The sequence below is a fragment of the Hemibagrus wyckioides genome, linkage group LG27 (genome assembly GCF_019097595.1).
Source record: "Hemibagrus wyckioides isolate EC202008001 linkage group LG27, SWU_Hwy_1.0, whole genome shotgun sequence".
In the NCBI taxonomy this organism is placed as follows: domain Eukaryota; kingdom Metazoa; phylum Chordata; class Actinopteri; order Siluriformes; family Bagridae; genus Hemibagrus; species Hemibagrus wyckioides.
The window spans coordinates 14600899-14628329 of NC_080736.1; the positions used below are offsets into that span (position 1 = coordinate 14600899).

At 38.3% G+C, this 27431-nt stretch overlaps 2 protein-coding genes across 3 annotated transcripts; one reads left to right on the top strand and one right to left on the bottom strand.

Moving 5' to 3' along the window:
- Positions 1-2559: 2559 nt before the first annotated feature.
- On the bottom strand, positions 2560-10016 carry plekha3 (pleckstrin homology domain containing, family A (phosphoinositide binding specific) member 3). 2 transcript variants are annotated; one of them, XM_058381949.1, is made up of 9 exons: positions 9799-10016; positions 9602-9660; positions 8382-8498; positions 8098-8253; positions 7892-8016; positions 6343-6513; positions 6183-6226; positions 6000-6097; positions 2560-4122 (listed from the first exon to the last, which is right to left on the bottom strand). In XM_058381949.1, the coding sequence occupies exons 2-9, from the start codon at positions 9639-9641 to the stop codon at positions 3998-4000; spliced, it is 876 nt and encodes a 291-aa protein (XP_058237932.1). In that variant the 5' UTR covers positions 9642-9660; positions 9799-10016; the 3' UTR covers positions 2560-3997. The 2 variants fall into 2 exon arrangements, with proteins under 2 accessions (XP_058237932.1, XP_058237931.1); XM_058381948.1 differs by having other exon boundaries at positions 9602-10013.
- A 29-nt stretch (positions 10017-10045) lies between these two features.
- On the top strand, positions 10046-24501 carry rpgrb (retinitis pigmentosa GTPase regulator b). Its single transcript, XM_058381386.1, has 14 exons — positions 10046-10148; positions 11805-11930; positions 12029-12121; positions 12753-12815; positions 13130-13288; positions 14257-14406; positions 15184-15342; positions 15646-15801; positions 17853-17977; positions 18073-18252; positions 19085-19247; positions 19334-19440; positions 19649-19708; positions 20287-24501. Exons 1-14 carry the CDS (start codon positions 10118-10120, stop codon positions 23662-23664), a joined length of 4950 nt encoding a protein of 1649 aa, XP_058237369.1. The 5' UTR covers positions 10046-10117; the 3' UTR covers positions 23665-24501.
- The last annotated feature ends 2930 nt before the right edge of the window (positions 24502-27431 follow it).

Below are 27431 nucleotides of genomic sequence, written 5' to 3' on the forward strand. Positions count from 1 at the left end.
CAGATAAATGTTACATGCTTATATGTTAAAAGTTCAGCTATAAAACATCCAACACAAAGACAGTAAACAAACAAGAATCTACAAACAAACTGGTAGTAAGATAGATAGATAAATAAAAAGATGGTATGGTTCAGAGATGTACTGAAAGTCTGAGGTGTATAGAGTTAACAAAAATAGAGACAGGATACCTCAAAAGGTGTTTTTTCTGTGCATGTGGTCATCATGCTGTGATCCTGGATAGTGATGCTTACACTCACTTTTTTTGTGTGATTTTTCCTGAACATTTAGTCATCATTCATTATACAGCAATCAGGCATAACATTATGACCACCTTACTAATATTGGGTTGGTCCCCTTTTTGCTGCCAAAACAGCCCTGACCCATCAAGTCTCATCAGGACTCAAATGATGACTACAAGACTTAAAGGATACTTTTGATGGATACTGACCACTGCAGACTGGGAACACCCCACAAGAGCTGCAGTTTTGGAGATGCTCTGATCCAGTCGTCTAGCCATCACAATTTGGCCCTTGTCAATCTTGCTCAAATCCTTACGCTTGTCCATTTTTCCTGCTTCTAACACATCAACTTTGAGGACAAAATGTTCACTTGCTGCCTAATATATCCCACCCACTAACAGGTGCCATGATGAGGAGATCATCAGTCTTATTCACGGCACCTCTCAGTGGTCATAATGTTATGCCTGAACGGTGTATATTCATTGAAACCTATATATGATGAAGAGTGTTTCTCTGTAACAGTGTCTGTTGTTTGATTACACAAACCTTTTCGCTTTTCCTCTGTTGAATTTCTGAAACATTCACATCGAGGTCTCATTACTCCCAGATTCAGCAGCTCTGTGAGCACCGGATCTCCATCTGGGAGATACATGAGCCCTATGGCCACGCTTCATTTGCACCTGTTTTCTCCCTGCATCCTGTGGCGTGTGAAAACACAGCACAAATCACTCTCCAGAGAAATCATCCATGTGCCCCAGAGTGTTTTTTGTTGTATTTTTTCTTTTTAATAAAAATCAGATGACAGAAGGTAAACATCATATATTTTTGCTGTGTATTACTGACTGCAGAGATCATACATTTACTTTTGCCTTGCAGAATCTGCAAAATGTTAATAATTAAAATGACACAAAGTTGTTACCTGAATGATCACACGCTGTTTTTCTGTTTCTGTGAGAGTTGCTCATGAGTGCTTTGTTTGTCCTGAGCAGTTAAACCGCCCACAATTCTTCAGAAAAATCCTCCAGCTCCTGCATATTAATTTTTTTTCCAGCACCTTCTACATAACTCTTTTCCAGCACTCATATATGATTATGAGTGGACTCGTACACTATTACTATTACATAAGCTGCAAAAATTCATGATGCTCAACAAAGATGTGTTTAATGAATGCCGATGCCTGTTGCTCAGGTCGCTCTACAGCTGCTCATGTGCCTCTCTTACCTTCATATCATCAAAGCAGTTATACTCACAGAGACATTAAAACTCTTTCCTGTGGCTGTCTCTTTAGGAACTTTTCTTCAACATGATTGAGTGAAATCCTTTATAACAACATCAACATCCTTAATAAGAACTTCATTTAAAATATGATAAATTTATTCAGTTGCTCAGTTCCAATGCATTATTATTATTATTATTATTATTATTATTATTATTAGCATTGTGACTGATTTCTCTAGTCATGTGACAGCAATTCCTTGTATTTTTCACGTCAGGTCTATGGAGTATCGTGCCTAGACAAGCATACCTACAATCACTGAAACGTGAAACGTGAAATGTGGCAAAATGTGCTGAAATGTGAGACTGGTGTTAAACTTTGACTTCCATAATGTATGTTTGGGTGAATGAATACAGTACAAACAGTGAAGCATGGTGTTGGTGGCACCACAACGTCAAACTACTTTTCTTCAACCAGAACTGGGGAATTCTCCTTTTAGCATGTCTACAACCCAAAGCATACATCCAAATCAACAAAGGAATGACTTAACCCAAAGAAGATCCATGTTTTTGAATAGAAACCTGAAACAGGCTAAAACACCATGAAAGAATCTAGAAGGTTTTTACAAGAAAGAGTTAGAAAATATTGCCAAGTCATGCTGTTAGACTCTTAGAAGGCGGGGGATGTAAACCTTTGGACAGGAAGAGCGTGAGAAATTGCTATTAGTTTACAATTACATAGATGCTATGTTCACTGCTGTTTAGAAGCTACATATGCACATATGTTTCCTAGAATTCAAAATAATAATAATTTACACTGATTATCCTGTTAAAAGTTTTTAAGACCAACAACCACCCCCCACCACCACCAGCTCTTCATCTATCAGGGACTCTAACAACTACCATAAATCATAAAAACAGTCATTGTATGTTTTACAATGTAGGTAATAAAAGGGACTAGTTTGTTTTGCAGATGTTCTACAACCTTAAATGAAAATAAAAAATAAAATCAATAAATAATGAAATAAGGAATATGCAAGTCATATGTTGAGCAGTTTAGGGATGAGAATTAAAAAAGGAAAGAAGAAAAAAAATCCACAAAAAGTACACTGCTCCAAATCCACTTTATTTATTCTCTCTGAGCTGCGGTAAGAGTGCTTTACTAAATATTACAAAATCATAAAAGAAAAGGAAATAGAAAAGTTCAAGGAAGGAAAATCATGTGTGATGGCATCTTTCTGTTTCTGTTCTCCTTTAGCTGAGCTTTACATAAAGTGGAGGATTGGTTCAAAAATAGATTTATTCTGAAATTCTTGCAATTATGAACCTCTTCATATTGTCACGTAACCATTTCAATTATCCTTGTCCTTTTTGTTTTGTGGGAAAAATTCTAATCCAGAACTGATAATCTAATAAGTAAATATGGCATCAGGCAATATTTAATGAAGTTCTGGGGTTTAATGAAGATCTGGGGTTAAAGTTGTGGTAAAAAATGTGCAGTTCACTCTCTCAGCTTCATTCTCAGGCAGGATGTTCAGCAGTAACGTCATGTACACGTACATCTTAGATAAAAGATAAAAAATAAAATCATACAATTTATTTTTTATGCAATTTTTTTCAGACATAATATATCAACACATCCTCCATGCAACAAATTGATTTTAAGGCAAAATGATAAATGGTAAATAGTGGGGAAAATCTGGCAATGTAATAAATACAAAAAAAAGGTGTATTTGCATAATAACTGAGTAAACACTGAAGCATGCCAAGTGCACAACAAAGCAAAAAAAAAAAAAAAAAAGAAATAAAGGGAAATTCCACTGATTTTTCAAAATGTCAGCATAATTTGCTCAGTTAGAGAGATTAAAGTGCAGATTTATTTGTTGAAATTTATTGTGGCAAATCGGAAATATTTCGCTATTTGGTCATCATTTTTCCACGACTATCTGCAGCGTGTAATTTACCAAGTTATATGCTACATAATCAACACCAACGCCTGGCATGGTTTTGACCCTGTGTCTCTGAATCTAAAGATTTAGAATTATTGTTAAAAAAAACAAAAAAAACAGCCAGGCATACATGTAAGATTTTAGTTTTCAGTGTTGAATTCCCACTCAGCAGATTATACAGAAACTTTGAAGGAAAAAAAGGTAGAATTACCCTTTAATGCACTCACAGTATCGCCACTCACTTGGCACTGTAACTAAAACCTTACTCATCAAGGTTCTCTCCAAAATAATACCAAAAAAAAAGAAGGCTACACGTCACTTATGAAATCCAAAGTGGATTTCTGTACTCTTCATCATTCACAAACCAAACAACATTCATCTGGAAAACTAAAATAAAACGACTTTGGGGGGGGGCATACAAACATTCAAAATTTGTTTTCTGCCATTTCCTTAAATGTTAAAGTGCAATGAAATTCTTCACTGAGAGAAATAATACTTCCTAAAGATCAGTAATGCGGAGCTGCAAACAGTAGCTGCACGTCGGCGTGTTTCCTCCGGCTCGGGTACCTTCGGGAAAAAAAAAAATATCTCAGCTCAGAGCGACAAGTCTGACTCGGGAGTGTCCGTTTCCATTATTAAACACGTCCCCATGCCGATCTCTTCGGGAATTACTGGGGCTGCGTCGCCGTTTACACTGGCTTTGGGCAACAGCAAAGGACCTGTTTTAGGGGTGAAAAAAGAAATTATTAAAAGATGTTTTGAATGTCATGATGACTTTTTGATGGCTCTTTGATTCAAAAGTATTCTATTCATGTCATAATTAAATAAATAATTGATAATTATGTATATGATGTATTTACACACAATCTAACACTGATGATCATTTAGAATTAATCTATTTATTAATTATACTATTAATTGTATTGTATTAACTATTGATCCATCCATTCATCCATCCACACTTACAGCCTCACTTCCTGTCTGGCCGCTTCTCTGTCAGGTATGTTAGCCCATTATGGGCAAACCCTTTGGTTTACTGAAAATTCTTTTGATAAATTTTGTCCAGGTTTCACTGAAGATGATGTCCGATGTTTAGTGTTGTTTGAGCATAATATGTAGGAGGAGTAACGAAAAACATAACTTTACTTTTGACAAAATCCAAGGAAATAATTAATTAGGCCTAAATTAAATTCATACTATGTGTTGAACTTATCAACCCAGGCTTTTACATTACAGGGCTCACAATTTAAAAGTTAAAACCAAGAAATTACTTCCACATTAGTCCCAAATTTGACAGCACTTGACCCAACGGTCAGAAAAACAACAGGGTGCAGAGGCACTTTCGGTGCTTGGCCCCCTAAACCTCACCATTGCACTTTCAGTATATCACAAATGCACTAAAATGACCTAAAATTATTATTCAGATATATTCCACAAGTTAAAATCACCAAAAAAAACATACTATAAGATGTTGTCAAAACAATTAATTATGTAATCAGTTTTATAGTATCAGCTCAATCGCAGGGACTGGCATGGCAGATGCTCTGCAGAACATAAAATTAGACAAAAAAAACTTGCTTTGATTGAACAAAGAAAAACAGAAGAATATATCACTGTTAATGGAGTGAAGCTTTCTATAAGGAGATCAGCCATATTATTTCTATAAGGACCAATCAGCCATATTATTATGACCACCTAATATTGTGTTGGTCCCCCTTTTGGTGCCAAAACAGCCCTAAACCCATCAAGGAAAGGATTCTACTAGATCTCTAAAGGTGTGCTGTGGTATTTGGCACCAAGATGTTAGCAGCAGATCCTTTAAGTCCTGTAAGTTGCGAGTTGGAGCCTCCATAGATCAGACTTGTTTGTCCAGCATATCACACAGACGCTCGATTGGACTGAGATCTGGGGAATTTGGACACCAAGTCAACACCTCAAACTCGTTGTACTCATCAAACCATTCCTGATCCATTATTGCTTTGTGGCACGGCGCATTATCCTGCTGAAAGAGACCACAGCCATCAGGGAATACCGTTTCCATGAAAGAGTGTACATGGTCTGCAACAGTGCATAGGTAGGTGGTGCATGTCAAAGTAACATCCACATGGATGGCAGGACTCAAGGATTCCCAGGAAAACATTGAACAAAGCATGACACTGCCTCCACCGACTTGCCTTCTTCCCATAGTGCATCCTGGTGCCATGTATTCCTCAGGTAAGTGACGAACATGCACCTGGCCATCCACGTGATGTAAAAGCAAACACGATTCATCAGACCAGGCCACCTTCTTCCATTGCTCCATAGTCCATTTCTGATGCTCATGTGCCCATTGTTGCCACTTTCAGCAGTGCACTGGGGTCAGCATGAGCACCCTGACTGGCTCATAAAACACTAATAATTTAAAATGGTATTTAAAAAAATTTTGTACACTAAATTAAAGATGCATATGAATTATTACTATTCGTTTCAGAGAAATGGTCTGTAAAGAGGTTTTAGGAAAGAGCAAAATGTTGCCATATCATCTAAAAAAAAAGTCCTGTGACCAATTCATATGAGGAAGTGCAGTGTGTGTGTGTGTGTGTGTGCAATGACTCACGCTCCATCTCCTCTGTGCCTCCGTCACTGACAGCCTCCGTGTCTGAGCATGTCCGTGTGCGTCTCTGTGATGACCTGTGCTCTATCGTTGCACTGGACCTAGAGTAAAAAAGAACAGTTGAGTGTCCAGAGACTGAGCCATGCAGAATAAACGTGCATCGTGTACGTATCAGAATATTGTTACCTGTCGTAGCTATACGTGCCTGGATGGCTGATGGAGCGTTTCATCTATTCGAGACATGATTAGGTTTTTCACAGTGAATATTTAACAGAATTATTCTCAGCATGGTATAAATGTATTAAGGCTGTTTTCTTATTTAATTTGAAGAAAATGATTTCCTCACTCTGGCCATCTGGACAGGAGACGGGGAGACGGGTGACATGAGCGGGTCGGAAGGACTCGACTGCAGCATGTCTGTCTGGAACTTCAGATTAGCGATCTTCATACATTCCTCCAGTGTCTGAATGAAGGTATTACACGTGGCGCTCAACAACGACGACGCCTCGTTCCTCGTCTAGAAAAAAACAAACAAACATCCGAATCAACTAGGCATCTCATTTTTGAAGCAAATGATCTCACAGGATTTCATACAATTGGGTCTATAAGCATTTGCCTCTGTAACACCACCAGAATGGACTTCAAATGAAGCAATCAGGAATGTGGCACAAGTGTTGCTTTTCAGCTTTAATTCAAGTGGGTTAACAAAATTATTAAAGTAACTGCACCTCCGTTTTCACAGACTTAAAAGTGGACTGGACAGTAGGTGTGACCTGTTTCCTCATTATTTCATGATAAATTAAGGAGATAAAATGGCATTGATTCTAAGTGTTGAACTTGCATTTGGTAGCTGTTCCCAGGAACAATGAAAGAATTCATTAGGCAAAAGGCCTGGAAGTCCCCAGAAGACAAGAAAAGTGGATGATCTGGGAATTTTATCCATGGAGAAGAAAAACCTCTTCACTCCTCCATCTAGCCAAGTCAAGAACACTCTTGAGGATGTAAACATATCATTGTCAAGGTCAACAATCAAGAGATGCCTTCATGCATATAAATATGGAGGTTTTATCTCAACATGCAAACCAATGGTTCCACTCAAGATCTGAAAGACCGGAGCTGACTTGGTTACAAAACATCTTTTTTAAAAAAAAAACAAAACACTGGTACAAGATTTTTTTAGGGAAATGAAACTAAGCTATTGGTGAAAAAAGGAAGGTCTCATGATCCAATGCATTCAAATATAAAGGCAGTGTTATGACATGAGCATATATGAAATGCACCAAAAAACTAGGTCCTGGTGTGAATTGATGATGGAACTGCTGATAGAAGCAGCAGGATGAATTGTGTGTATTAGAGCTGCTGTAATTTCTTCTCAGAGGCAATGAGAATGCTGCACAACTGACAGGACAGGGGATGCACTTCACAGTGCAGATAGATAATGACCCAAAACATACCACGAAAGCAGTCCAGGAGCTTCTTAAGGCAAAGAAATGGACTGCTCTTATATGGCCGAGACAGTCAACTGACCTCAACGCCATTGAGCTCGCTTTTCACTTACTGAAGAAAGAATCAGAACAAACAGAGCAGCTCAAGAGAGGAAGCAGCTCAAGAGAGGAAACACAGCATGTGGCGATGCCCATAAGTTTTAGACTGACTGAAATAGAAGAATATAATCCTTATATTTATAATCATGTTAGTTTATCCAATTACTTTTGAGCCTGTGAAAATAGAGGGTATTTCTGGGTAAAATGTCTAGAGTTCTCAGTCAATGCAATATTTTTTGTTAAATTCTTTGAATTAAAGCCAAACATCTTTCCTTCATTTAAAATCCATAGTGGGGGAGTCCACAAAAAAGCAACTATGTTAACAGTCTTGTACGGTGTGCAGTGACTGACCTCGGACTGGTCTCCCTCCTGCCCCACTGACTCATGAATGGTGTGAACCTGTTGCATGAGCAAGTCACAGTACAGACGCAGTTCTGACATCTTGGTTTTTAAAGACTCTGTGGTCTCTGTTAATTCTGCAAGAGATGAGTAGAAGCATCTTGTTTTTTTACAATCCAATAAAGAGAATCATACAAAAGCGTGAACGAATCTCAGACCTCTCTCTTTTTTGGTTCTTGTGTCAGCAAGCCCAGCCTTCGAGCTGCCTAGGGCCACCAGCCACTTCTGTCTCTCAGCGGCATTTACAGCCTTCACGTAGAAATGCTGCTCTCCTGGTATGATCAGCTCCAGTCTGGTATTATCAGTAGGATGAACTGTTTTACAAGAATAAAAAAAAGTAATATAAACATCAAATTAAACCGTCTTATGCTTAACATTTATGATGTTTATTTCATGTAGCGTATATAATCAAAAGTATCCACGATTGTTTAAAGTGCTGTACCTTTAATTTCACACACTGACATCTTTATGCTGCCCTTGCTGCCTTTGCACACATTATCTTGGGAGTCGTAATACGAAATGATTCCGTTGTTCAGCACAAACCAGCGTGGCTGCCATCCTACAATACAACAAAAATAAACATAAAAATAATGAACGTAGTTCATTTGTGTCGAACCCTGCTGGGTTTACTGTATTTTGACAACTTTGTCTCGGTGTGGTTTTGATCTCTCTGGTGCTGTTTGAGTGCTGAGGAAATGATTCGACTCGGAATCGACTCGCCTGCAGGAAGTGAACCAAGCAGTGTAGATTTTAGTTAAAAGAGGCAACATTTTTTACTGCAGATTTGAGCTGCTAAACTGAGCCACAGGACAGAGCTGCAGAAATGCTCTGGAGATTTAGACAGATGAAATAAAATATGTAAATAAATAAGTAGTGGAGCTCCTGCTCTGTGATCAGGTGATTTTTTTTATGATTTCTATAAAGACTTGATAAAGGTTTGTTTACTTTTCCCAGCGAGTTTTACGACTGTGTTTCCAGCCCTATACACACCCAGACAGATGTGTTCAAGTCAATACATGAAATGACAAAACAAACCAAAAAATATCAAATTTCACTCTGATTTGTACTAATAATAACACCCTTAGATACCTATAAAACTACTGACAATTAAATGATAGGCAGACAGGCAGACAGACAGACAGACAGACAGACAGATAGACAGATAGATAGTCAGACAGACAGACAGACAGACAGACAGACAGACAGATAGATAGATAGATTGTCAGACAGACAGAGAGATAGATAGATAGATAGATAGATAGATAGATAGATAGATAGATAGATAGATAGTCAGACAGACAGACAGACAGATAGATAGACAGACAGACAGACAGACAGACAGACAGACAGACAGATAGATAGATAGATAGATAGATAGATAGATAGATTGTCAGACAGACAGAGAGATAGATAGATAGATAGATAGATAGACAGACAGACAGACAGACAGACAGACAGACAGAGAGACAGACAGACAGACAGACAGATGTTTTTAAAAGAATCTGAGGCTTAAATGACGTGTGTTGTTTGGATCATAAGAGCAGGGTATTATATTTCAATGATCGGTGCATTTTAAAGCTTTTTATAACTATTTGTACATTAGAGGCTCGCAGTGCTGTTGAACGCAGCTCAGTATCTGATCCTGATCTCTCATGAACTTACCTGTCATGTAATTTGTCCACTTGTACAGAACTCCTTCCATTATTGTTATGGCAGAAAGACTGTAAAGAAATCAGGAAGATTAGACCGCAGCTAAACACGGCTCTGAAATGTTCAGGCGCTTCTCATCTTCATAAAACAAACAAAATGTGTAGTAGGAAATAAAAAACACTTCCATAGTGCTGTTTATCCAAAATTACATTTCATCATGAAAGATCCTCTCTGAGCCGAGGATGGAACACTATCGCATTTTCCTACAACGACACCGGAAGTGGATGTTTAAAAAGGATAAAATTTAAAAAAAAGTGTACAATACCCTACGGATAATACTAATGCTAATACTAATGCTAATACTACTACTACTACTACTACTACTAATAATAATAATAATAATAATAATAATAATACGCAATTGGTATTTTATGGCGACGCAAGTAAACAGGAAGTGACGGTTACAGGCTCTCGTGAACCGGAATTGAACTTTAATGTGGGCTCCATCGTAATAAGCTGCTTATAGAGATGGCTGGAGACTCAGAGGAGGAAATACCAGGTAGGGTTATTTAATATTTAATATCCTCACAAATAAACTTTTCACGGATATTATTACATTACAGTTTCAGAATAGTTAGATAGCAAGAGCAAAGTCCTAAAGCGATTAGTCTCTCCATTTGAATTGTGTAACGTTAAATAACAAGAGGAAGAATTTAGGTGAGAAAAGAATTTAATGGAGACGGATAGAGAGGGAAAAAAACACAAATTATATATAAAAAACACACAAGTATAATAACCATATATTTTAAACTGTCCATCTGTTCTGTTAGTGTGAAAAGAGCTTTCATTTAATTCAAGCAGACGAAAAGTAGCTTCGTTGCGTTGCTAGGGACAACCAAGCCACGCCCCCTGCTCTCTCTCTCAATCTCTCTCTCTCTCTCTCTCTAAAAATAAACATTAATCACGCTAATATATTATTTAAAAAGTGTGTTCAATATTGCATTAATAGTGCGCTGATCAAATTTAGTTTATTATTATTATTATTATTATTAGTAGTAGTAGTAGTAGTAGTATCATCATTATTATTAATAGTACTACTACTACACATTTTGGTAGATAATTGTTTGCAAACATGTTTATTGTATATAAAAACTTTTTTGGTATAGGTTCCTTCTGTATCTGAAGACGCTTTAAACATGTCCTGGCCCTGCTAGCTTTGTTATTGACCTCCAGGGCAGATATTTTGTATACTGGACTGGGCTTTATACTAACATTGGGGTCACAGTGCATTCTATTAGAAAGCTTAGATCTTATGATGTTGTGAGTTACACTATATGGCCAAAAGTTTGTGGACACCTGACTATCACATCATATCCATGTACATAAGTGAGAATGCTTTCTTCTAGGTTTTAGAGTGTGTCTTTGGGGATGTGTGTTAGTGTGCAATCGGTTCATCCCAGAGGTGATCAGGGGGTTGAGTCAGAGTCAGGGCTGTGTGCAGGAAAACTCGAACTGGAACAGGGTTAGCTCTTCAAGTTCCAGTGAAGGAACGTTCTAGATAATTGTGTGCTTCCAGCTTTGTTGCAAACCCACACTGGCACTGATGGCCAGGTGTCCACAAACTTTTGGTCTTATAGTGTATGTCATGATACTACACTATTGCTAATACAGTTGTTTGTTTAATGCAATTTGTTTTAGTTTGTTTTTGGTGAATAAAGCCTAAGAAATAGAGGTGTATAACAAAGTCAGGTATTCCTAATGCATTTCTAATATACTGAAAGATTTTCATATAGATTCATTTCACTCCAAGTACATCATTAGAATATACTGTATGTACAATTCATGCATAACAAAGTTTAGTTACTTTTTTGTATTTTTATGTAGTAAGCACACTTTACACAATTAGATTTAGGTTTTAATTCTTTGTTTTGTAGTGTATTAATCATTAATGTAGCTTCAAGTACACAAGAGCATGCTATAGAATAATTATTATTAGGGTGCAATAAAATAACAACTGAAAGATAAAAAGAAATGGAAAAATACTAAGATGCATATAATAAAAATAAATGAGCAATGTGTAATAAATCAAACAGAATTAAATATATATTCTTTTGGATTAAATACTCAATTAAAAGTCTAAACTTCACTTAAGCCTGAGATGGCTAGAGAAACAACTTCTTGGTTTTATCGATATTTTTTCTTTGTTTTCTGGCAGAAACGGGAGCTGTGTTCACTTTTGGCAAGAGTAAATTCGCAGACAACGTTCCCAGCAAGTTCTGGTTGAAAAATGATGTCCCTTTAAGGCTAGCATGTGGAGATGAACACACCGCACTAATTACAGGTTATACTGTGGTTATACATTATTGTCGTTTATTACAGTACAGTAAAATCATTGTGGTAAAACGCTCGTTATTAATCTGTTTTTCCATCCTAACATAGAGAATGGAAAATTGTTCATGTTTGGCAGTAACAACTGGGGACAGCTTGGCCTGGGAGAAAAGATCAGCGTGAATAAACCTACTTGTGTTAAAGGTAAAATTTTCTCTTTTTCTTTAGCTTCAGGAGACAACACAGTTTTTGTCTGCTAAATCCATCAGCACACACACACACACACAATTTCTAGGGCGTCATGCTGTTGAAATACGGTTGTGATCATAGCTCGATATCAGTTCTGTACTTTGATAAACTCACCTACTGTTGATGCGCAGGGTCCCACATGGATACTTCACAAAAACATGCTTAAAACTCACTCTTTAAGAAATAATCTCACCGGGAGGCTATACATTTGTGCCTATGAAATCCAGTGCTCATCATCAGGACTTTGATTTACAAACTGTTCATCCTGCACATCCTTTTAACACATTTAATCCCTCTATCTGATGTCACCCAGAAGGTTTTCTTTGTCATATCACCTCAGGTAGTTTTTCTCTGTCACTGTCGCCTCTGGCTTGGTCATTATGATCTAACTAGAAATCTACATCTTTGTGGATATCAGTTTGCATTGACGTTGTGACTATTCCTATCCTGAAGCAGCATATCAGTGTTATGACAAATTCCTCGTACCTTTCTGTCATCATCTTTGTGTTTATTTTTTGTTGTCTTTTTGTTTAATGGGTTTACTGTGCCTTCTCAAACTAACAGAGAACTGTATTTTTTGTTCCAGCCTTGAAATCCGAAAGAGTCAAGCTTGTTGCTTGTGGAAGAACTCATACTCTTGTTTACACATGTAAGTATTTTTACACTTCCTCCATCTTTGTTAAGCAGCACATGGTTAACAGAGCCCATAGTTCAAAAAATGTTTGCATTTACATTCCTATTTATTTCCGAGTTCAGTCACAAGATATTGGTCCATCGATGGAAGGTATCAGATGAAGTAAATGTACAAAATGTCCTTGTCAATGTATGGATCAGGACAATTTTTTTAAAATTTGCGTCTCAATATGTGACACATGTAAACACAGCCTTTGTAAAGAGATTTGCAACAAACATAGTATTTATTTCAGAGATGAGGGTGTGACAGAAATCTCTTTGTGTCTGCAGCATGCGGTAACCTGTACGCAGCAGGTGGGAATAATGAAGGTCAGCTCGGTCTTGGAGACTTTGTGGAAAGAAGTTCATTCCAGCTGGTGGAGTTCTTCACAAAACACGGTCCAATCAAGATGCTCGCAGCTGGCTCCAACACGTCGGCTGCTATTACACGTAAGAGATCTGACTGCTGAAGTTTGCTAACAGATATAGTGATACATGACAAGCTAACTAGCTGTGTTATATAACCTCCATAAGCCATCTCTTCACGGCCAATTTAACAGTCCTTAAACTGTTAAAGCTGAGTATTAGTAAACTAGTTGGAATAATATTATAATATTCAAAGATGCAACTGGTTACGTTTTACATGTCAGAGCAGGACAGTAAACTCAAGCACAAGTCAATTGTCCAAGCTGTTTGAGTACATGATCAGACATACATTATTATGACTTGGACTTTAAACTTGGGCTTAAACAAATTGACATGGAATTTAATTTAATTTAATTTAATTTAATTTAATTTAATTTAATTTAATTTAATTTAATTTAATTTAATTTAATTTAATTTAATTTAATTTAATTTAATTTAATTTAAATAACTTAGATTTGTGTTAACTTCTCTTTGTGCTTGAGTTGTATTGTCCTACTCTGACATGTAAAAGATTTAATACACAACTGATTTTCTTTCTGAAATATTGTTAATTTTCATAGCTCACCATTGGATTTAATTTTGATTACTGTGTTTTTCACAAAATAAGTGTTGATAGATAGATACTCTGATACAACGATATATTTCAGTGTATTTACAATGTCCAATACACATGATTAAAAAAACAGCTATTTAGCAGCACCTCCTGAGTTGTGTTAAAACACTAAGATGCTCAGTTGTCCAGAAGTACTTTTGGGAACCTGTGTACTGGCCGGTTAGAATTTTCAAGAAGACACAGTTCTTGGTCACTGCATAATTGTATTTGTGATATTTCATAATATCTTTTTTTTTTTCTTAGTATAAAAACTTCTTCGAAAAGTCTAACTTCCTCTACAAAGTGATTATTTTGTGTTAGATATATGAAAGCTTGAGAGATTTTTTCAGTTTTTCAGTTTATCGTATGAGGTTCAGTTTATTCTGTTGTCGTCTTCTAGAGGACGGGAAGCTGTACGTCTGGGGCGATAACTCAGAAGGGCAGATTGGTTTGGGAAAGGAGGAAGGGACTTCCACTCCACGTGAACTTTATGCAGAGAAATGGGTGACGTGGATTTCCTGTGGTTATTACCACTCTGCTTTTGTAACAGGTAAACTCATCTCAGCGTACTTGTTATGACTTCACAATGACTAACAGAAATGCATTTAGAATTTTTTGCTATGCTTAAATTTCCAGCATCATATTTTATTAAATATTATACCACAACTTAAATTGGTCAGAAGGAGTTGATTAATTTCCTATTACAGCAGTTCTGGCAGTAGTTCTGGCTGTAAGACTAATCAAAGGTTTATATAAATGGTATTGTTTCTATAGTAACAGCTCAATCAGGGGTTTGGTGGATGTCTGATATAATTCAGGACAAATAAGAAATGCATTACAAATGTGTCATTATAGGACAACAAAGATATTTATTTAAGAGAAGATATTAATTTAACATTCATAGAAGCATTTTCCACATCAGTGCTTTGTCATGGTCATCACAGGAGAGTGTTCAGGAGCAAGGACTTTCTTGTTCCTCAGTCAGTGACATGACTAGTTGATCTTTAATTTTTTAATTTTCTTGAAGGATTTCATTATTAAATAAAAACTGGTTGGAAATTGCTGTTTTAACAATTCCCAATCATCCAAATCATTTCACTATAAAAACATTGTGTTTTTTATCTTAATATTTGTGGAAATAGCACTGGTCAAGCTTTTCCTCATTAATTCTGCCTGTGTGACTCATGATCCATTACTGCTAACATCATTTCACTGGCCTTTAGTGGCTTATGGTGCACACACAAAATTCATCATTAATTTGACTGAATGAAACCTCCCGGTCATACTGTGGCTTGTTGCTAAGTAACAGCTGTATTGTGCGTTCCAGAGGACGGTGCGTTATTCACCTTTGGAGAGAGAGACAGTGGGAAGCTGGGATTGTGCACATCAAAGGTGCCCAATCACAGAGTGCCCCAGCAGGTGGAGGGTATCAGTGAACCGGTGCTGCAGGTGGCATGTGGGGGAGGCCACACACTCGCACTCACAGGTACTACAACTGACGCAAAAAGTCATGCTTTAAAGATATGACAATGGCAGACAGCCTTTTATTCTGTGCCTAAAAAGTGCTTGATTTAGAGATGTAGAGTGTGTAATCATCTCAAACAGACAGTACTCAGATGTAACACTAGTACCCGACACCTACTAACTGTATTTTAGTGAACATCATCTATTATGTCATCTGTTATTTGGTGTATGTCTGTCTGACTCACTTTCTTTCTGCTGTTATTCATTGTACTCTGTACTTTTTTGTTGGTTCCTGATGTGTTTGTGTGTTTGTAATTGGACTCAGAAAAATACCTCTATTCCTTTGGCCTGGGGCAATTTGGTCAACTGGGTCATGGTACCTTCACCTTTGAGTCCCGTTTACCGAAGGTGGTGGAACATTTCCGGAAGGGAAAAGTAAAGCACATAGCATGTGGAGAAAATCACAGCGCCGTTCTCACAGGTACTGCAAAGGCTCTGTCATCACACCAATTGGTGAATCAAAGCTGATGATTCTTTTACACAACTGCAGCTCTAACCGTAGTGCTGCTATATAAACAGATTCATATTAATGTACTCTTTCTAATGTGTTATTGTTTCTATAGTAACACCTTACACAGACAGCCCACATAATCAAAGGCTTAGTCTTTTAAAGATTAAATACTGTAGTAGCCTTTCTCAGCAGTGGCAAGTGGAACACAGACACAAAGAGACAGAGATGTTGATTAACAACCATCAGTAGGACTACTTTTTATTTCTAAGATGCCAGAAGAGATGAATGGGGAGGAAACAAGAGGCTGGTCTGGTGAGCACTAGGCTAACAGGGTCTTTTTTTAGAGGTGGTGGTGCTGTGGTCAGGTGAGGACCAGGTGGAGAAGCACAAGCTGTAATTTTGTAAGAGATATTCTGCATTGCTTGCACCTGGAATGAGAAATCCTGCAATGAAAGACACCACTAGGTTTTACAGACATTGGTATCTTTAGCTTTTGTCATCCGCTGGGGCATGATCCTTGACCAAGGTGAAATGTCTGAGTGAGTAGTAGTACTTCAACTCCTCAATGGCCCAATTTATGGAACAACTTCTCATTCCACACTGGCATAATGCTGCTAGTCGTTCTTCCCTGTCAGAGGTCTGAGAGAGAAGTGTACCTAGCTCTGCCTTTGAAGCTTCCACGTACATGGTAAAAGGATCAAAATATGGATTGCTTAATACTTGCTGAGCTTGTGAACACTTGTTCAAGCATCTGGAATGCTTGGTCAGCTGCCTCAGTCCACCATACCTGGTCAGGTTGGTCTTTTTTATGAGGTCTCAGAGGGGAAGGCTCTGAGAAGAGAAATTAGACCTGAATCTTCTGTAATGCCCCACCCACCCCAAGAAAGTAAATACCTGTCGCTAGGATGTGGCTTGTGGATAATCTTTGACTGCCTTGATTTTCTTTCTGATGTGGCAATGCAGTAAACCAGGTGCTGTGCCTCAGTCAGCTCCATATGGCACTTTAGTGGGTTTGCCATTATTCCTGGCCTTGAAATTGAATAAAATTATTTGACCATGTGGGTGAGTGGATTGTCAAGTCATCCGAGTACACTGCTGTAAAAGGGAGACCCTAATGCTGCCAAGGTCACTGCTATATGTGCCGAATGTGTTTTTGGCATTTGCTTCTGGGGTCAGGGGCATCTGTCAGTATCCCTTTGTGAGGGCTGAGGTTGAGGTGTTGCAGTCAGACTCTTCTGAAACTTGATTCAGGTTTTTTAGAGGTTATTGCAGACCCTTTGGCTTCTGTCTGCCTTTTGGAACCACTACAATGGGACCAGGTGCTGGCAGTTTCTTCAAAATTTCCATCCTGTAGCATTTTGGTCACTTCCCCCAAGCCTGGCAGCATGAACTCAGTATGGCTGCTGCCGAATCACAACTTTGGATGGGGTTTTGAAGTCAAATTGTATCAGCTGTGTGTCCAGGCTCCTTTGAGAACACGTCTGCAAATTCTAACCGAGTCACCAGTTCCCCTAGTTCTTGTCTTTGTGAGACAAGACCCCTCAGCCAAAGGGTGGTTTTGGAAAGACATCGGAAAGCTGAGAGCACAGGGACAGGTTCAATCCATTTTTTTAATCAAGTTGTCATGATATATCTGGGTTTCAATTCTCCTACTTTGTATATTGCAGAGAGTAGTTCACTGGGGCCACCCAACCGCTGACAGTATAGGGGCCATGCCAGTGAGCTAGGAACCTCCATATGTGGTCTTGCACATGTTGAACATATTAATGGCAAAACCGGAAGGGTTACTCTTCCGAGGTCTCTTTTGCCACATCTAACAGTCCCTGGGGTCTCGTTCTAAACAGAAGTTCAAGTAGGTGTATCACACACAAACAGGATGTAGGGCTGGAGGAGATCCCAGGTCCTCACCTGCAACCTGATGCAGCATTCTCTTCAACGTGTGTTGCAAAATATGCCGTTTATTTGTAGAAATATAATTATGGAGTGAAAACTCATTCTAATTTTAAATGTGTTCATTTCAGAGAGTGGACTTCTCTATACATTTGGCGATGGCCGTCACGGGAAACTGGCTTTAGGAGAGGAGTACTTTGCCAACCAATTCAAACCAACACTGTGTCCACGATTCCTCAAATATAATGTGCAGGCTGTGGGTTTTTATTATCTTTTCCTCTAAATCATACAAAATCTTTTTTATCATAACACATCAAGCATGTACTCTGTACTTGTGTTTTATACATCCAGGTTACTTGTGGTGGGTGTCACATGGTAGTATTGGCTAAACCTCGGCTCCAAAGGTCAGAAGTTGTGATTCTAGAGGACAATGATGTGACTGAAGACCATCTGGAGAAGCTGCTCCGGGAGGCGGAGTCTCGGCACAGTCTGAACAGAAGTCTCTCAGCCCGGGACAGACGCAGAGAAAGGGTGAGTTTCATGTAACACAGTTGATTATAATAATTTGATTTCTATCAGTGTATTAATGCTAGTTAATAGAAGAAGTTAGCATAACCTCAGAGAAGTTTCCCTGGGAATGTTGAAGGGTTTTGTTTTAGTTTTGTGCATTAATGGTGCTAAAATAATGTTCATAAAAATGAACTAATATGTTTTTAAATACATAAGACAATGAACATGACCTTTAATATGATTAATAACATTTTACAAGCTACTGTTGTGAGAAATCCTTAAATAATCAGAAGTGTGTACTTTTCCTGTGATGAGAGCTGGAGGTTTATTGTATGGGAAGAAAAATCAGATAAATGTTTTGGTATTTAAGATAAAATGGCCTTTTTTATTACCAGCATGCTATTTTAATAATTTTTGGGTGGAATTGTCAAAGTATTTTATGACAAAATAATTAATAGAAAATTAGGTAATGGTATATGATGCTGTAAATGAGGAAACAGCAATTAATCACGTCTCCTTCTTCTATAACTTTAAGTGATATTCTAAAACTTTTTTATATTTACAAAAGTACAGGAAAAATGCATAACTGAAAATCATGTGTTTTTTTCTTAGATTTTTTTTTATTTTCACTTCGATGCCAATTTTTTTAAGTATATGTAATAAAGTATAAATATAATAAAATTAATCCTAACTACAAAACTTTTGAGTTTCTTTGTGCGTGAATATTTCTAGTTCCAATCTTTGTCAGACAATCAAAATGATTTTTTTGTTTTTTTATTTTCTATCTGCCAAGTTCCGATCCTGGGATTGTTACCATCTCCTGTAATTATTTGCGTCTCTCTTTTTTTTTTAGGAACGCTCTCCAGAGCAGTTTGGGATGATGTTTCGGACTCTTCCACCTCTTAGTTCAGGTCACCTTAACGTGTCTCTACCTGCAACTAGTCACACTTTACCTCCACAACTAAACCAGAGAACCTCAAATGGCTTCCAGAGGAATGGCCTTCTCAGCAGCTGTGGTAATAAACACTTTTGAAAGTTTTGACTACTTTAATTAATCCTGATGTGTTTGAAAGCTGTGTGCATTATATGTGTATTTTCATAGGCAAGGTCACAGAAGAGCATGAAGTAGATGCGAAGACTCCTGTTGAAAATTATGAGGATAATGAAAGCGTGAAAGATTTGGGAGAAACTGCAGATTTATTGAATTTAGTGAGTACAGAAAGGAATGTTTTATATTAACTGCTTACCTCAATTTATATCTGAATATTGAATAATCAACAGCATATGAGTTTAAATCTAAAACAATGCTATAATAATATAGGATAATTTACAGCTGGTCATAATGTGCTATGATGAACAGCTTTATGTTTTTTTTTTTTTTTGACTTTTATGGGGTTTTTTTTATCTGCTTTAAAAGACTCATGTAATGAAGATGGATCCGGGTGAGAAGACTATTACTTTGTCTCCTGTGCAGAAGGTAGGCAGTGGATAGAATCTGTGTGGTGCTTAAAGTGATAAATATATAAAAAGCAACGATACACTTCCAGATGAATGCTTTTCGTAAATGTAATTAGTGCCATTCCAATGATAAATCCCTTCATTAGAAAGACACTTATGAGCACATAAGATGAGCACATGAGAGTTCAGCAGTGTAAAGACCACAGACACTGGTTTACAGAGATTGTAAGAATTGATCTAATCAGATGAATAATCCAATGGAAGATCGACCCGTACAGTGAGCACACACAAAATTGATGTGAACCTATCTATCTATCTATCTATCTATCTATCTATCTATCTATCTATCTATCTATCTATCTATCTATCTATCTATCTATCTATCTATCTATCTATCTAATGAACAGTGCAATTTTAATGCTCATGCATTCTTCCTATTATCACAGCTCTCTCTGTATCTCACTCTATGGCATTTATTTATTTATTCATATACTTTTTTTCATCTTTGTGTTTATTCTGCACTCATTCGTCTTGCACTTCATGCTCACTCAATTTTCATTCTTTTATTTTCCCTTCTGCTTCTTGGGGCCTGGATAGAGGAAGAAAATTAAAGCAGAGGCAAAGCGCAGTAAGGCGGTGGAGCAGCTCATACAAGACCCCGACCCTGATCAAGGGTGGGCGGGGCTTAGATCAAGCAAGGCCCTGCCTTCCAAGTTATTAAGAAGTCGTAGTGGCAAATCACAGTTTGATCAACTTCCCAGCATTCCCCACCAGAGTTTAGATAGCACTGAGGAAGACAGTAATAAAGGGAATGCTGTGAAGGATAGTAACATAATAAGGCATTCAGTAAGGAGAGAGAGAGCTAAACCAGACTTAGCGCTAAAGTCTAAGTCTGAATTGCCTAGCCAAGTAATTGAGATTAAGCCTAAAGCTAAAACCCAGTCAGGTCAAAAGAATGTCTGCAAGTCTGAGGTAAAAATACATTCAAGTAACATAAAAGGAGCTGAAAAAGACACTGAGAAAGACATTTATGAATCAGTGGATTTAAAGAAAGCAGGGTCCAAAACAAGGTCAGTGGAAAAAAGACAGCGACAAGCCACTGAAGAAAAGTTTTCTGCTCGAATCACACAGGTGAAACACATATCTGCAGAATCTAGCAAGGTAGTGAGAAGCAAGCCAATAGTTGTACAAAGCAATTTACCGGACAATACCATTGAGCATGTTGCAAAAACAAGGGAAGGCAGCACTACTAATGATGAGTATAATCGAGCACAGGTAGCTACCAAGAAGACCCGGGCTACCAAACCCGAGCACAAAGCAGACCCACAAATGACAGCTAAAGGGCTTGTGCTGGACTTTGAAGCAGCAGCCGGTTCAAACAGCCTCAGTTCCCAATCAGAGAATACACTGGCGAGCTCTCTCATTGGAGTGACATCGCTAACAGAAGACCTGCCAATTGAAAGTCCTGTGCATCTTCTGAAAGAGGTAGCCTCCAGTCAGTTCCTGTCCCGAGCAGCATCCATCAACTTCTCGCAAACTAGTGGGCAGAGTCCAGACGCACTGGATGAACAGACTCTTTCAAATGCTGCCTCAATCTGTGAGGATCCAGAGAGGAATCTAAGCAAAAGGACAGCGGTTACCATTAATGTAAAGCCTATGCCTGCAGCTTCAGACGAGGAAACTGAAAGGAACGTGTCTCAGTTTCACACTGAGGAGAAATCTGTAGATAAAGGAGTCACAAGTGGGAAGGATGAGATCCGTCAATTATCACAGGAGGAAGAAGAGGAGGATAAGAGCAGAGGGATCACAGACAGTGAGAAGAGCAAAGGAAGGGAGAAGAGCAGCTGTGTGGAATCTGGCCAGGAATCTAGTAAAAGTGTTGATCAGAGAACAAATGATCACAATGAAGAGCAAGATGACACAATGTGGAGAAAGTCAAGACAAGATGAGGAGAGCGAAGGAGAGAAGAAAGAGGAGAAAAGTAAGACCGAGTCAAAGCAAGGAATAGAGAGTGAGAGTGAGTTTGAGGAAGAAGGGAGCAGTCATGTTATGGAGGAACGAGAGAATGAAGGAGTAAGTGAGCCTGTGGAGAAAGAAGAGGACGAAAGCAGAATGAGCTCTGATGAGGAAGAAAGCAGTAAAGAAAAAAATAAACAGAAACACAGTGTGTCAGAAGAGGAGAAAGGTGAGGATGAGAGTAAATGTTCTAAATCTGAAAGTGTTTATGGTGAGGGGGGTGAGAGTGAAGAGGAAGAAGCAGCAGAAGAAGAAAGGGATAGTTCTGAAGAGGAGAAAGGGTCTGTCAGGACAGAGGAAAACGAGTCAGAGGTTAAAGAGGAAAATGGAAATGAAAGTGAGACAGAGGGTGGGAGTGAGGAAGAAGAACAGGAGAGTGTGATGGAAGAGCAACAAAGGGAGGTAGGAGAGAAAGATAGTGAAGTAGGACAGGAAGAGAGTGAGGAAGAAGAGGAGGTGAGTGTAGCAGGGAATGAAGAGAGCGAGGAAGAAGAGGGGAAGGAGAGTGAAGCAGGAAAGGAAAAGATTGAGGAAGAAGGTGATGAGAGTGAGGAAGAGAGTGACATAGGAAAGGAAGAAGAGGAAGAGAGTGAAGTAGGAACGGAAGTGAGTGAGGAAGAAGAGGAAGAGAGTGAAGTAGGAAATGAAGAGAGCGAGGAAGAAGAGGAAGAGAGTGAAGTAGGAAAAATAGACAGTGGGAATGAAGAGGAGTATAGTGAGGAAGAAGGGGAGGAAAGTGAAGCAGAACAGGAGGAGAGTGAGGAAGAAGGGGAGGAAAGTGAAGCAGGACAGGAGGAGAGTGAGGAAGAAGGGGAGGAAAGTGAAGCAGGACAGGAGGAGAGTGAGGAAGAAGGGGAGGAAAGTGAAGAAGGACAGGAGGAGAGTGAGGAAGAAGAGGATGAGAGTGAAGCAGGACAGGAAAAGAGTGAGGAAGAAGAGGAGGAGAGTGAAGCAGGACAGAAAGAGAGTGAGGAAGAAGGGGAGGAAAGTGAAGCAGGACAGGAGGAGAGTGAGGAAGAAGGGGAGGACAGTGAAGCAGGACAGGAAAAGAGTGAGGAAGAAGAGGATGAGAGTGAAGCAGGACAGAAAGAGAGTGAGGAAGAAGAGGAGGAGAGTGAAGCAGGACAGGAAGAGAATGAGGAAGAAGAGGAAGAGAGTGAAGCAGGACAGGAAGAGAATGAGGAAGAAGAGGAGGAGAGTGAAGCAGGACAGGAAGAGAATGAGGAAGAAGAGGAGAGTGAAGGAGGGCAGGAAGATAGTGAGGAAGAAGAGGAGAGTGAAGCAGGGCAGGAAGATAGTGAGGAAGAAGAGGAGAGTGAAGCAGGACAGGAAGATAGTGAGGAAGAAGAGGAGGAGGGTGAAGCAGGGCAGAAAGAGACTGAAGAAGAAGAGGAGGAGGGTGAAGCAGGACAAGAAGGCACTGAGGAAGAGGAAAGTGATGATGAGAGGTTGAGTAAAGCAGGAAAGGAAGAGCGTGAGGAAGAAGAGGAGGGAATGGAAAGAGATACAGAAAATGAAGAGGAGGAAAGTGGGGAAGAGGAAAAGGAGAGTGATGATAGAGAGGAAGAAAATGAAGAAGAAGAAGAAGAAGAAGAAGAAGGTGAAGATAATAATTCAGAAATAGATGCAGAAGAAACAGAGCAGGAAGAGGACAGTGAAGCTGAGAAAGATGAAGAGGAAGAAGGTGAACAAGCAGAAGAGACTGAGGATGAAGAAGGAGATACAAAACAAGAGGCGGCAGATGACCATGAAGAAGAGGAAGAAGAAGAAGAAGAACCTAAGAAGCAATGTAAAGGAAATGAAAAGCCATCGGTTACATCAAAGCAATCTAAATCAAAGCAAGAGACCTCAAAGAGTAAAAAAGGTGCAGCTAGAAGACACCAGTCTACCTCTCAGGAGTCTCAGGAGCCTCGACAGTTCTGGGATGATGTTCTTCCTCAATACCTCAACTTAAAATAAATCTTCCAGCTCACTCATACCTGCTTCCACTCTCTCAGTATGATGAACAGACATTATTTGTTTACATATGTTTCAATTTTCTCAGCCATCTCATACGAAAGCTTTGAGTATCGTTTCAATGCTTTTATGAAAAAAAAAACACTTTCTCATTGTGGGAGTGTCTATAATGCCTTATAGATGTTTCTGTACATCATCTTCAGCTGCTATTTACTACAGTGTGTTTCTTCAGCTGCTTGTTCTTCCGCTTATTAGTATTGAAGCTTTATGAATTTCTTGAATGCTTGCTATTTTTTTTTAATTAAACCTCATTTATTTTTTCCGGACATGTTTTCGAATGTCCATCTTTATTAGTCTGTGATAATTTTTTCACGTACTTGCATGCAAAAAGATTTGCTTAATTTTGTTTAGAATCTTCTGATCACCCATTGGGCTGATGTGTATTGTGTTAACACTATATGATATTTAACCACTGGACTATAAATGATAATAACTGCTTTGAGGATGTGGACAGTGTGTACAGTATGTTTTAAAAATCCAAGGAATTATGAAGAAAGAGTGGCTTGCGATTTGAGGTGAGAATATTAGCAAATGAGCTTGTAGATGTAGATCCCCAGTCTCTCAGACACCTTGTGGTTTTTTTTTTCCTGTGATGTGTGTGAGAGAGAGAAAAGTTGAGCTCTCTCTCATGTATATCATGTGTAATGTAACTCCCTACTACATGCCTAAATGACCCTCACCTTCTTGTTTTGACCCCTACCACTACTTTTCACTCTGTTCATATTCAGTTATTAGAGCTCTTTATACTATAGCGCTCTCATCACCTCCTGTTTTGGTCGTTTTCAGATCTCCAACCGCAAGACCATAGAGTTCAGTGACGATGAGACAACAGGAGAAGAAGAGCAGACAGATGAGGATGAGGAAGCAGATGATTTGGAAGAGGAGAATGATGAAGAGAAGGAGCAATGTGAAAATGAAAACAAAGAGCCAGTGGAAACAACAAAGCTGCAAGAGAGCGGTGTGATCCAGTCAACGGCTCAGGTGATCTAAACCTTTAAATATTAAATCACTTGTGTAGAAAAGGTTTTGGTTCCATCCAAAATGGCACATGTGAAATACTAGCGTAAAAAAAATATGATGGCACATACACATAACTTTCAATGTTTAAACTCCTTGATTTGGAGCCACTTGGAAATAGTTTGCAATGAAAAAATCATTAATTTAATTTAATTTAATTTAATTTAATTTAATTTAATTTAATTTAATTTAATTTAATTTAATTTAATTTAATTTAATTTATTCATTTTTTGTTATTTATTTATTTTATTTTTTTTTATATTTTTTTCAAATCAAATGTTAAAGAACTACTTGTTGCTAAACCATAATTATTGGATCTGTTCCATGTAAAGAACGATATTGAAGAGGCAACTGTTCCTGATGGACCAAACAAAGGTTAGTGTCAGTCACATATGTTTTTGTTTTGTATAAAAAATTAGCTTCAACTGGGCGGTGATACCTGGAATCCATATTTCATGCCTATTAACTTAAAGAATGATGTAGCAGTGTGAAACATTTACTCGGTAAATTGCAACTGAGGTAAGTGTTTTTGGTACTGTTGCGTGTAAGAAAACACCTCAGCTTCTGGTAACGAGCATGCACGCTAAAACATTTCCTCTTGCTCTGTTACATGACTGGGTTTCAGATAAATGTTTGTTAAATGAGTATCTGCGGCTTATTCATATTTTGTCTTATATTTTATCTGTTCAAATCTTACAATGCTGCCGTACAGCAGACTGTACACATACAACTCTCTTCCTATGTTATGGTGGGGGAAAAAAACTCAGTGACAGCTGTGCTTAGCGAGAGCTAATTAATTCCACTTCATTGATTAAGACGCTACAGATAATTAGCTAAAGAGTTAGCTCCTTAGCGTGCATAGCCATGTTACTGGCAATTAAACAGCAGGAATCTAAGAGGAGCATAGACGATCACAAGAAAGACTCAAACAGCACAAATATTCACTTGAGCTTTTTGTACAGGACAAGAAACAAACAAACAAACAAAAAAATACAAAATAGAATTGCTCTAGCTCCATATACAGTTATTTTATAACCATGTTGCTACCTAAACAACATGTATTTCTATTCTGATATCAGAAACGATTATTAATGAATTAATAAGGCCACATGAAATTGCCCCTAGGTGTAAAGCAGTGTGATATTCTGGCGTCTGTCCAAAAGACTTTACCTCCTTCCATCATATCCACAGTGACCAGGATAAAGAGGAAGGAATAAATGTGCCCATGTTTCACCTCCTACAGTTGAGAAGCGATTTTCATGCATAACTGATGAAGGGCTTTTGTCTGAACTGTCACATTTGAGAATGTTTTATTTGATTTTACATGCAGGTGAATGTGATTTCATTTTTTATTAAAGAGGGTGGACAGTGTATGTACTGTTTACCATTTAAATGGTGATTTGATACTTATAACAGTGAAGGTCATTTTTGAAGGCTTCTATGCTTTATTGTGTTTATTTATTTTGCTTTCTTCAGTTATTATTAATTTGCTGTCATCTGTTTTCCCTTTTTTTTCTTTCAGGTTTTAATTCTTCTTTTTGTCTGCATTTTTATTTAATATTCAGTGTTTTTTGTCTTTGATTTGTAGATTCTGAGGAAAAAGACACTTCTAGTCCACTTATTGAGGAGAAGTTAAACCAAAATGAGGCCAAGCAGGAGAGACCAAAGCGCTTATTTGGATCAAACAGCAAGGTACTGGAACGGCAAAGAGTTCTGCCATTGTTGTATAGACAAAATATAAAGTATTTTCTAAAATAACACGAGTTCGATGATGATGATGATGATGATGAAGATCATGGTCATGTTGATCATGATCCCATACATGCCACAGCTGTCAATGGCCAGGACCTTAGAAAGCAAAACTGGTCATGGATGTTACCCTCAATCACAGGTGTCTGTCAGCTCATGTATGAGGAAGAGGGTGGATAGTGATTTCCTCTGAGTGTGTTATTCTCCCTGGTGAAAGCATAGTTAAGCCTTCACCCTCCTCAGGTGACATATAATAGGTGAGAGATGGCCGGTGGGTGGGAATTTTCCGGTGGTCAAATCAGGAAGTAAAATATGGGAAAAATTCAGCATTAATAGACAAAATACATTAAAGTGTTGTTCTTTGTTGCTATTTTATGCCTTCAGATCTCTCTTTTCAAGCGGTCTTCCACCAAGAAGGAGAAATCAGAAACCCTGATAGAGGAGAGAAGCCCTGCTGAGAAAGTTTCCAGCTCCGACAGCGGAGATGTAGAGCATAGCAGCAGTGTCGAAGCCTCAGACTCTCGGCCGCTCCGATCCCGCTCGGCCACCTGCACTCTACTCTGACTCCATCCAAAACCAGCAGCTACAAATCCTGCTTCTGGAGAGTTTTCCACAAGCCTAGTATTAGAACAAGAAAAACACAAAACCCCAAACTGTTTACTCACACCTGGACTAAAAACCATGTAGAGACTTTCATCTTTATGTGGACAGCAAAAGCTAATCACGACACAATATGTGGACATCTGAATTAAAAACAACAGCCATAATGTGCCTTGTAAATTGACCTCTACACAAACATTAATATTTATATCAACAGATATAGGACGTCTATGGATGACTGTAAACATTTTGGGATTGATGACAGTTTTATTGTGTGTTATTTTTGTCAGATGACTGCATTTTGTGATACTTTGTGCTTGATCGTGGTTTTTCTCTGTGGGAAA

Excerpts from the sequence above, each read along its gene's own strand:
- rpgrb (XM_058381386.1), top strand. The coding sequence starts at position 10,118 with ATGGCTGGAGACTCAGAGGAGGAAATACCAG. Across the intron at positions 10,149-11,804 it reads CTCAGAGGAGGAAATACCAG|AAACGGGAGCTGTGTTCACT; the intron begins GTAGGGTTATTT and ends GTTTTCTGGCAG. Across the intron at positions 15,802-17,852 it reads TCACAGCGCCGTTCTCACAG|AGAGTGGACTTCTCTATACA; the intron begins GTACTGCAAAGG and ends TGTTCATTTCAG.
- plekha3 (XM_058381949.1), bottom strand. The coding sequence starts at position 9,641 with ATGGAAGGAGTTCTGTACAAGTGGACAAATTACATGACAG. Across the intron at positions 8,499-9,601 it reads GTGGACAAATTACATGACAG|GATGGCAGCCACGCTGGTTT; the intron begins GTAAGTTCATGA and ends GTTGTATTGTAG. Across the intron at positions 6,098-6,182 it reads GGCACGTATAGCTACGACAG|GTCCAGTGCAACGATAGAGC; the intron begins GTAACAATATTC and ends TTTTTACTCTAG.